We start from the raw sequence: 10,386 nt of genomic DNA on the forward strand, positions 1-10,386 counted from the left end.
GTGGCCTAATTTGAGGATGAACTTGCATGAAAAGTGTTGGAACAGCCGAAATGGCAAAGAATCGAACGAAAAATAGGTTAAATTGATCGATTTGGGGTCGAACCGGTTAGAACCGAAGCTAAATTGGTCAAAGTCAACAAAAGTGAATGGGTTGGGCGAGAACCGGTTAGGATTAGACCGAACCAAATCAAACCACGCGAATTAGATGAACTTATTGCGCTTCTCCCTCCCTAACATTCAGCTATGACGAACGAGCACCTACGACGAACGAGCACCGCGGCACTTTCCCAATGGGCTACCGGCGACCACCTATTCATCAGAAAGGGATGAGAGTGTGATAAAGAGAGACAAAGAGAGAGAGAAAGACACACCCTTCTCCGGTGACTTACCGACGGCGGCGACAGCAAGTGATCCGACGGAACAGGAAGCTCAACACGAGGGAGAGTTGAACACGAGATTTAGTCTATAGTTTAATTTAACATTATCCTTATGGATTATTTAATTTCAAACGTTACTATTAAAATTCAAATGTTTTGAACTAAACACATCTGATTCTCATAACCCAAAACACATAGTTTCTTCCCTGAGAGCTTCGGATTATACCCATCAGCCGCCTTTTTTCTTACCATGCTTGCTCTGTCTCCCTCTTTGAAACGAAGTTCTGAAGTTCCCATTCCAACAAACAACAAAAAAAAAAAAAAAAAAAAAAACATTCAATTTCTGTCATATATAATCGCCAACAAACGCAAATTCGTTCAAGATCATACCTGCAATCTTGAGGAACACTCCATGAAGGCCTGGACGAAGCTTTGTGATTAACAAACTTAGACCAATCATTGAGCAAAATCCTGAGATCGTGCACTTTATTGTTGAGCCCAACGCAGCAATTGGCATGAACTGTGCACACCTTGGTGAAGTCGCGCCCCATCTGACAGAACCCGCCGAAGTTCGCGGTGTCCAGGAAGCGTATTTTGAGTCCAATTTCAGGGATTAATGGGCTGTGTTTGATTTTGTTAAGCACGTCTTGATCGTGCCGTCCTGGGAACATGGTTCTGGATTCGTACCAAAATTTGTAGAATCTTATGGTTTTTGTGTTGGATTTGACGTAGACGAAGCCGCCATTTGGTCTGTTGTTTAAATCCTCGGAGCTTCCCTTGAACGTATCGCAAGCGATTTGGAAATCGGCGTCGGGGTGGAAGTGATTGAATGGGTCTTGTAGCCACATGATGTCGGAATCCTGCGCCGACCCAGAAACTAGAACTTCTCATCATTGAATTAGAACTGCGTTTTGAGGGGGAATTAGAGGAAGCTTACAGTGAAGACGAAGCTGAAACCCATTTCGAGAACAGAGGTGAGGAACTGGATTCTTCGCCACATCATTTTGAGGTAATCGGCGGTCATGAAATAGGCCTCGCCGGAGAAATTGGCTCCTTCGGTGTCCAATTGGTAGCAGTGAGGGTGCGAGGCCCCGCAGCGTTGGTACGCTTTTGCGTCCAGACATACTATCACTAAGTGCTTCAATAGCCTCTGTGTTCCGTTTCCGGCGTGGAAGCTTTTGAGGAACAGATCCAGGAGTGACTCCGGCTCTGCCCATGCCGCATTCAACGTTGTCAAGATTACTGTTTTATCCTCATTTGATGCTTTTGTCAGAGTTTTTTCCTGTATTTTTTTTAGTTAATAATCATAAACTTTAAAAATTTATTAGACACAAACTAAGTTAAAAGGGGCTTCTAGAACATTTTCTGACATTTATTTGAATTTTATGAGATTTTAGTTATTAATATAATATAAATTAGTATAATTTTTTAAAATGAACAACTAGATTGCGCAAATCTACCCTACTCGAAAATAAATGATTTAGTAGTGAACCCTACTCTGATTCAACCGAACCATGCACATTCCATTATATATATATATATATATACATACATATACACACACGAGCTGAACCATCAATTATTAGCATAGAAATGGGAGGGGGAAATTTTGTTTTTACATGATTACAACAGAATCACCCACTTTTCTTTGTAAAATCATGTCCCCTTGCCTTTCCCTAACTTTTATATATATATATATATATCATATATTTAATAATTTATTCCAAATCGAATAATTTTTTTAGACACTTTTTAAGATCGATCTCGCTTTTATCCTCGTATATAATAATTAGAGACTATATTTATTTACCATATTGACAAATAATAGTCGTGTCTTTGACACTTAATATAGAGAAAGCATAAAATACACCGGTTCATAAATTAAATTAATAAAAATATCTTTAAATTTATATTTCTTATATTTATATTTAAAAATAAATTCACATTTATTATATTTATGTTTAGAAATGATCGCTTAGCCATAACCCCCATCACCTAAAAAAAGGAAAACAACAAAGAAAAATGGTAACGCACGCGCTGGCGGTGGCAGAAGACCAGACGGCTAAAGAGCCTACCGCCAACTTTGCAATAGCAGACGCTCACACACCCACCACCATCGTCCATTATATTCACCAATAATTCAAAAATTATAACAAAAAATATATTAAAAAAATTCACAAACAAATTCCAGCTGTCGCCATCCCATTCGATGATCCTAGGACTCTCAGAATCCCGTTTGGTGAGCATTACCATTATCGGAACGAAAATAGTTCTGTTCCGTTTAATTCACAGATTCCGTAATTTATAATCCCACCGCCCTAAAATCTAGCGGCCGGTTACCAAGAAATATCATTAAAAAAGGGAAAGGTATAGAAACTAACCAGGAGAGGGTTTCTGAGAGAGGAATAGGATCGAAAAGCGCGGTAGGAGTAAGAAACGGGGAGAATGTTGAAAGGATTAATGGCGGAGTTATATAGAACCAGAAGCCCTAATATGACGCCGAAAAACGCGACGGATAGCCTCACCGTCTTCCATCGGACCACCGCCGTATGAGCACTGAACGGAGCCGCCCCGCCTGGTTGCACGTCGCCTGAGGAAGGCTTCATCGGAGGTGGATAAAGAAGAGACGCCGGGGAGAGGTGGTTATATTAATGTATAGGAGGAGGAGGAGGCGGAGGAGGAGGAGGAGGGTTTATTTTGCCGGCTGCGCTTATCTCTATTTCTAATTTCTTTGGTACTCCTTAATTTGTCTCTTTCTTTTTTTTCCAATTGATTTTCATTGTATTACTATTTCTGAAGACGACTAGAATTAGAACGGGAATCTTTTTTTTTTTTCTCTCTTATGATTTCATTTTTTTTTAATTAATTGGTTATCTTATGGTGTACCTATGTTGTCACAGTCGCATTCATGCGGCAATGGGACAATGACGGTGAGATAATTGTCTTTAAGTTAGTGAACAAATTAATCGTAAGAAAGTCGGATTTCATAGACAACATTGGCGTACGATGTACGCTCGAGTATCAAGTTATGTTTGTGAGAAATGTTTTAGAAACGTGGAAATGTATTGAAAACAATTTAAAAAAAAAGCTAAAAGTTAGTAGGAAACACGAACTTTGATAATGTCTAACTTGGGTAAGAAGAATTGACAGCTAGTCAAATTTTCTATAGTACATTTTGGAGCATTTTAGCATCTACCAAGTATAGATATAGTTTTGGTGACGGAGTCATTACCATTACATTGACATAACAATAATAGTAAAAGTCTATTTAATATGAAAGCGAGTAAAAAGGGATTTCAAATGGGACTAGGACATTTGTTATAGGACTACATACAACATGCCTTGAACAAGTATGACTGTAATACTAGTCAGGTTAGAAAAATATTTTTAATTAATTGAAAATTTTGAGTTGGTTGAGTTGGTGATCTTATCAACGACTTTATTTTCGAGTTGAATTAGTTATTATGTTGTTCTTTTTTTCTTTAAATTATTTTTAAAATTTTATTTCTTCATAATATATGTTGCATTAATAACTAAAATCTCATAAATTTCAAACATAAAATAGATTGCGTCCAGAAATAAAAAGATTGCGTTAACCAGCAACCGGGTGTTTGCCTATCTGCCGGTTACCGCTGCTCTATTTTAACCCCAGTCCGAACGCTCAACCTCATTCCTTATTATAATTAACCATGATTGGTCAATTCTTTCACAATTCCCTAGGCAACAATTCTCTCTTTATTTTTATATTAATAATAATAAATGTTATTTTTTTAGTTTTTTTTTATTAAAAAAAACTTTACATCAATAAGTGCATGAAATTTTAATTTAATTTAAATATTAAATATATCATATTTGTTTTTTTTTTAATTGTTAAAAGGTAAATATTTTTATAATTAATTATTTACATTAAATATGAAGGAAAATATAGAATTTTGAATAGCCAATGAGACAAAGACAAGTTGACAACTTTCCAATAGGAATATTGCAACAAATAAGCCATTGACGGATGAAAGTTACGTGTCCCTTTTTTGTATAATTGGGAAAATAATTTAATAATAATGGTCAAATTGAAAACAAATTACCAAAGATGCCATCAAATTCTTTTTTATGGATAAAGTTTAAAAACCATTCCATAATTTTTCTTTTATTAGTAATGACGTCATAAAATTAATTATTAATTGACTTAAAAAAGAAATAAAAAATAAAAAAAACAATAAAGGAATGAATTTATTGGTGTGGGTAAATTGGTAAGTGAGTGGGGTAAATTTTATTAATGTGGGTTGGCAGCCTCGAGAGGCAGTAATTATCATAATTAATTTACATAAATAAAGTTGAATAATTCAAAGGCTATAATGGTAAATCAACATAGGCTTGATCTACTCCAGAAATCTTGTTCAGCATAAAGTAAGCTACCAAGAGAGAGCCAGTTAAAAAGCATATTCCTTTTATGGTTTTTAATAGCCCATTGCCACTCTGGCCCTGCTGCTGCTCCACTGAATTCCCTCCATTCCTGCTAAGTTAAAACGAAGTTGGACTCGAACCAGGTTTGGTTAAATCATACGACTAAGGTTCAAAGATTAGAGGGTTCAAATCTCCGTCCCCCTCTTGTGTATGTGCGGGAGTGTTGAGTTATAGTTTATATTGGGTCTGGTTAAGTATAGTTCAACTAGTTAAAGTATATGACTAAGGAACCTCCGTCTCTCTATTGTGTATGTACGGGGATGTTGAGTTATAAGATTACAACAGATTAAAGTTCATTTCGGGTCCGTTTAAGTATAGTTCAATTAGTTAAAGCATACGACAAGGTTAAAAGATTAGATGTTTCAAACCTCCGCCCCCATTTCTATTGTGTACGTGCGTGAATGTTGAGTTATAAGATCACAACAAATTAACAAAAAGCGGATAACTTGCCTTTGTCCTAGCTGAGGCTGAGGAGCAGCCGAACCCCGGAAACGTAGCTCCGGCGTCGGCTGCGGCGTCACGGTCGTGGCAGTCGGAGCTGGCAAGGTTTCTTCACTAGGGATTGGAACGTTCTTCACCTGTAATAGGATTCAGAGTGCTTAAAAGAACTGATAAGCTTAATATCATTAGATTCAAGTCTCCAATGCTTACCAATTTTCTAAACAAGAGAGAGTAGAACATGTCAATGTATCTCATCTTGGACTGTTTCTGTTCTTTGTTTAGCTGCCTCCAAAACCCATAAATCGATCCCATATTCAGAGCTTTCCTTGCATATATTTTCCAAGTGTAGCTGAGAAACAATACTCAGTAAGTGAATATCAAGAACCCATATTATCATAAATGTTCTTTATGGCTTAACATACCATTCATATATTCTCTGAAGGCCAGCTTCTGATATCATGTTCCAATAGCCACCATCTAACTTGCACTTCTCAAAGAAATCAACGATCTTTTGGCTCGATTTGTCGCCGTTGTTTGGATCGACATGAAAGCCCGAGACCCCGTCGACAATAATCTCAGCCGGGCCTCCTTGGTTTGTTGCAAAAGTTGGCAATCCACAGTTCATTGCTTCAATGACTGTTAGGCCAAAAGCTTCATAAAGTGCAGGCTGCACAAAGGCTCCTTTTGTATCAGCAATGCACCGGTATAGCTCACCGTTACGATACCGATCGGTTTGAGCTGATATCCATCTGATTTGCCCCCTGAGTTTATATTTTTCTATCAGGGAATGCATCTTTTTTATCTCTGCAATTTCTTCCCTGTCCTTTGATTTTGATGGATCAAAGAATCCAGCCACAACCACAAGGTTTACTAAACTTCTCAGCTTCCTGTTTTTACCATACCATTCAGTTAATCCAGTAATGTTTTTTACTGTGTCAAGCCTTGCCATTGAGAAGATTATTGGTTTCTCCCTATCTGCAAGGTAACCTCTGTTCCAAAAGTTACCAAGATTAGAAGTTAAAACTGTTCTAAAGATTTTCTAATCATGTTCATAGTAAAAGAGATGGAGATCAATAGGCATCACTTACATGTGTTCATCATTGTTTTCTCTGCTATAAATAAGCTCCTCGATATCGGGATGATAATTCATCAGTCGTTTCGATGTCTCGGTGAACGGAAAGTAAACAGATTGATCAGCTCCAGGAGCAGCAATGTTGAATTTGGGGTCAAACACATTGATACCTGAAACTACTCTATAAAGTCCAGGCATTGTAAAGGCCTCGTGGCTTTCATATTGTCCTGGCCTAGTTTTGCTGTTGGACACAGACTTGTAGTTAGCTGATAAAAGATGATATCATTCTAGAATGAATATCCAATCCAGTTGAGTTCTAACCTTCCTGAAATTTCTTGATATGTACTTGTTATAATGAAATCAGCTGCATTCATTGAGATTATATCAGCTGTGAACTGACAAGAAAAATGATACTTAGGATCGAGCTCCTTCCATTTAGCGTCCGAATCTTCATATTTCGTCTTCTCTAAAGCGTGTGCAATGGTTCCCTGTGAGGCCAAAGAAACTCAAGAGTTTATAACGTCTAAAAACTAAAAATGTAACGGTCTAGGTCCACGGTTAGTAGATATTGTCCTCTTTGGGCTTTCCCTTTCAGGCTTCCCTTTAAGGTTTTTAAAACGAGTCTGCTAGGGAGGGGTTTCCACACCCTTATAAAGGGTGTTTCGTTCTCCTCTCGAACCGATGTGGGATCTCGTAGTTCACCCAGGCCCAACGCTGGTCCAACGCTGGTAGATATTGTCCTCTTTGGGCTTTCCCTTTCGAGCTTCCCCACAAGTTTTTTAAAACGTGTTTGCTAGTGAGAGATTTCCACATCCTTATAAAGGGTGTTTCGTTCTCCTCCACAACCGATGTGGGATCCACCTAGGCCCTCTGCTAGCAGATATTGTCCTCTTTGGGCTTTATCTTTCGAGCTTCCTCTTAAGGTTTTGAAAACGCATCTGTTAGGGAGAGATTTCCACACCCTTATAAAGGGTGTTCCGTTCTCTTCCCCAACCGATGTGGGATCTCACAATCCACCCCCTTCAGGGTCCAACGTCCTCGCTGGCACTCGTTCCTTTCTCCAATCGATGTGGGACCCCCACCAAATCCACCCCCATCTAGGGCCCAACGTCCTTACTGGCACTGCCTTGTGTCTTCCCCCTTGGGGGAACCGCCTTCTCGCGCACATCGTCTAGTGTCTAGCTCTGATACCATTTGTAACGGCCCAAGCCCACCACTAGCAGATATTGTCCTCTTTGGACTTTCCCTTTCGAGCTTCCCCTCAAAGTTTTTAAAACGCGTCTGCTAAGGAGAGGTTTCCATACTCTTATAAAGAATGTTTCGTTCTCCTCCCCAATTGATGAGGAATCTCACGAAAAAAAGAAAAAAAAAGAACTAAACATGACAGATTTTCTCAAGCTTTTTGCTCTTTTCTTCCTGACCTGTGTGATTCCAAGTTTCTTAGCCATCAAAGAAGCAACCAAGTTTCCATCAGTGTAGTTCCCAATGATGAGGTCTGGTTTGCAGTTCATAACTTCAAGGATCTTATCAGTAGCATCCTGGAAATGATCCATAGAGAAGTGGGGGATAAGTCAATAGAAGAAGAATGAACTTATAAGGAAAAATGAAAGAAGTTCGAAGTCGAATGCCTTGACGAATCTCTCTAAGTAAGGATAGACGTCGAAACGTGAAATCCATCGACGAAGAACGCCATTCTGTGTGGAGAATGGGACTCTAAGAATGTGAGAATGCTTTGTGTTTTCAATAGGCTCGTACTCGACATTGCACATCGTCCCTCGTGCATCGGGTATCAATCTTGTCACCTAAATGTATCAGTTTCAACACAGATTAAACCATAAGGGACAGGACAATGTTGTGAGCATATGCCTACAAACAAACAAGCATACCACAAGAATCTGAGGCCTTGCTTGCAGGCCTTGCTGCTCAATTCTATGCACCAATTCTTCTTCCAAAGCTCTCACTTGGTCCAAAATGTACACAATCTAAGCATTTTTGTGGCCTACAAACTTTTCAGGAACAGACCATATTGTAATGCTGAAATAAACATATACGATCAAATTCTAACCTGACCACCGGTGTCGGGCAAACCGAGCACGCCAGCCTGGCCGAAGTAACCGTGGGGCGAAAAGATTACGACGTTCAACGTCGTTGGAAGCTTGCTAAACAGGAACTCCACTTTTACTGGATCAGGTGCTTGCAGGACCTCAGAAAGGATTAGCATTGTTTCTCTGACACTCTCTGAAGTAATTCCCCATCCTTTCTCAAATCCCCATCCTTGCATCCTATGAACATGAACATTAAGGGAAAAGAAACACAAAATCCAATGTTCTTGGAAAAGGAATACAGCTTTTTGGTTACTTGTGATTAAATTCTTCATATGGTGTGTCTTTTGGCAGTGAAGATAGATATAGTTGAGCTACAAACAATGCAGATTGAAGCTTGGAAACGCTGCTAAGTTTCTTATTGATCATAAGGCTCTGCAAGATTTAGATTCAAAAATCATAATTTCTTGAATTGTGTTGTCATGGTTTTGGTAAAGATTTGAACTTTTTCTAGAACTGGATGATGTTCATAATTCATACCTCTCCACGATGGTGAAGAGCCTGCAAATAAGCAACAAGTTCCTTAACATTCTGTTTATTCTCACCAAACCTTGAGCAGATGAACTTCGAGATCAAACCGACTCCATTCCCGATCGACGACTGGAGGCTCAAACGAGGGGAACTGAATTCAGTGGCTCCAAAATCTATCTCTAGAGCATGTTCATCATTAGCCCTGATGATCATAGTTCAAAATTACTACCCATAACCCAATACAACAGAACCATTTGTAGACTGAGTACTAACCAATTCTCATCAAAGATGGCTTCCTTAAACTTCAAGTACTCTGAAGCAGTAAGGTCTTCTACTCCCAAACTTACAGCATTCACCTTAACAAACTCCCAGAAACCGGGGCTCGGCCTCACGGCTAGAGCGACGTTCGGAGGAACAATGGCGGCCTCCTGCATAACACTAGCTATCAAAATGAATGCTCCTTTAAAGCAGAGAGAGTTTGAATGTTACCTGAGTTTTACTTAGAACATAGCCAAGAGAGCCTTCCAAAACATGGCTCATCTCATGTGTATCTTCAATTGTTAGCTCAATATCCTTCATCAAATCTTGACATTTCATCAATCTCTTCCCATGTTCAACAAACCTATGCAGTTCATATGGATTAAGATAAGATCATATCTAGAAAAGTTGCAAAAGAGGAATTGTTTACCTGCCAAAGCATTTCTTCATTGGGTTATGGGATTTTCTCAATGCATCGCTTAGAGCGTCGGAAATTGGTGAATCAAATCTCTTCAAGCTGGCTGATGCAAACGCCATTTGTTACAATAATTTGGGAATGAACTGATAATTGCCCTGTTTCTGCCTGCCTTGTGATTTGTTTGGGGTATATATAGATAGATAGATAGATATAAAGAACTGAAAGAGAAAGAAGAGAAGAACATTTGTGATGTCTGAATGATTGAAAGCAAGAAAGGAATTGAAAGTGTGGGAAGTTATTTAAGAAGAGGAGGAAAAGAACTTAAAGAAACATTCATTTAGTTTCATTGTGTTTTTTGTTAAAATTGGTGGGGGGGTTTTATTCTTTTCTTCTTTCACTTCCATAATTACACCACCATAAGAATCTCAAGGGTACTATTCAGGTTTTAGGCTTTTTATTTAGAAGCTGAGAATGAAGTCAACAAATTTTAGAGTTAATATCCATTTTTTTTATATTTAAAAATGTTCCTATTAAGATTATGGAGTTAGGGTTATAGAAATTTGATGCAAGAATAATTATTAACTAGTAATATTGTTACGTCCAAGTTTTAATTATATTTTTTGGAGGAGAGATTCAATCTTCTGATCTCTTAGTCGATGATACGTGTTGTTTATTTGAGTTGAATTATACTCATGTTTATATCAAATTTAGTATGATAATTATAATAAATTAGTTTTGGTAATTTACCATTAATATATATATAATATTCCGAACAAAATTACAATG

At 38.2% G+C, this 10,386-nt stretch overlaps 2 protein-coding genes across 2 annotated transcripts; both read right to left on the reverse strand.

Moving 5' to 3' along the window:
• Positions 1–61: 61 nt before the first annotated feature.
• On the reverse strand, positions 62–3,165 carry LOC111493282 (uncharacterized protein At4g15970-like). Its single transcript, XM_023142933.1, has 6 exons — positions 2,759–3,165; positions 1,315–1,659; positions 768–1,237; positions 390–661; positions 273–309; positions 62–235 (listed from the first exon to the last, which is right to left on the reverse strand). The coding sequence occupies exons 1-4, from the start codon at positions 2,981–2,983 to the stop codon at positions 607–609; spliced, it is 1,095 nt and encodes a 364-aa protein (XP_022998701.1). The 5' UTR covers positions 2,984–3,165; the 3' UTR covers positions 62–235; positions 273–309; positions 390–606.
• A 1,446-nt stretch (positions 3,166–4,611) lies between these two features.
• LOC111493280 (sucrose synthase 5-like) lies at positions 4,612–9,781 on the reverse strand. The gene is made up of 15 exons (XM_023142927.1): positions 9,613–9,781; positions 9,414–9,546; positions 9,198–9,352; positions 8,934–9,126; positions 8,710–8,828; positions 8,417–8,633; positions 8,238–8,333; positions 7,980–8,153; positions 7,773–7,889; positions 6,673–6,839; positions 6,368–6,592; positions 5,702–6,268; positions 5,490–5,628; positions 5,289–5,416; positions 4,612–4,887 (listed from the first exon to the last, which is right to left on the reverse strand). Exons 1-15 carry the CDS (start codon positions 9,717–9,719, stop codon positions 4,725–4,727), a joined length of 2,700 nt encoding a protein of 899 aa, XP_022998695.1. The 5' UTR covers positions 9,720–9,781; the 3' UTR covers positions 4,612–4,724.
• Positions 9,782–10,386: the final 605 nt, after the last annotated feature.

The sequence above is a fragment of the Cucurbita maxima genome, unplaced genomic scaffold, assembly GCF_002738345.1.
Source record: "Cucurbita maxima cultivar Rimu unplaced genomic scaffold, Cmax_1.0 Cma_Scf00018, whole genome shotgun sequence".
NCBI classification, from domain to species: domain Eukaryota; kingdom Viridiplantae; phylum Streptophyta; class Magnoliopsida; order Cucurbitales; family Cucurbitaceae; genus Cucurbita; species Cucurbita maxima.

Excerpts from the sequence above, each read along its gene's own strand:
- LOC111493280 (XM_023142927.1), bottom strand. The coding sequence starts at position 9,719 with ATGGCGTTTGCATCAGCCAGCTTGAAGAGATTTGATTCACCAATTTCC. Across the intron at positions 8,829-8,933 it reads CTCTTCACCATCGTGGAGAG|AGCCTTATGATCAATAAGAA; the intron begins GTATGAATTATG and ends TAAATCTTGCAG. Across the intron at positions 8,634-8,709 it reads TATGAAGAATTTAATCACAA|GATGCAAGGATGGGGATTTG; the intron begins GTAACCAAAAAG and ends TCATGTTCATAG.
- LOC111493282 (XM_023142933.1), bottom strand. The coding sequence starts at position 2,983 with ATGAAGCCTTCCTCAGGCGACGTGCAACCAGGCGGGGCGGCTCCGTTC. Across the intron at positions 1,238-1,314 it reads GTTTCAGCTTCGTCTTCACT|GATTCCGACATCATGTGGCT; the intron begins GTAAGCTTCCTC and ends GGGTCGGCGCAG. Across the intron at positions 662-767 it reads AGTGTTCCTCAAGATTGCAG|AACTTCGTTTCAAAGAGGGA; the intron begins GTATGATCTTGA and ends TGGGAACTTCAG.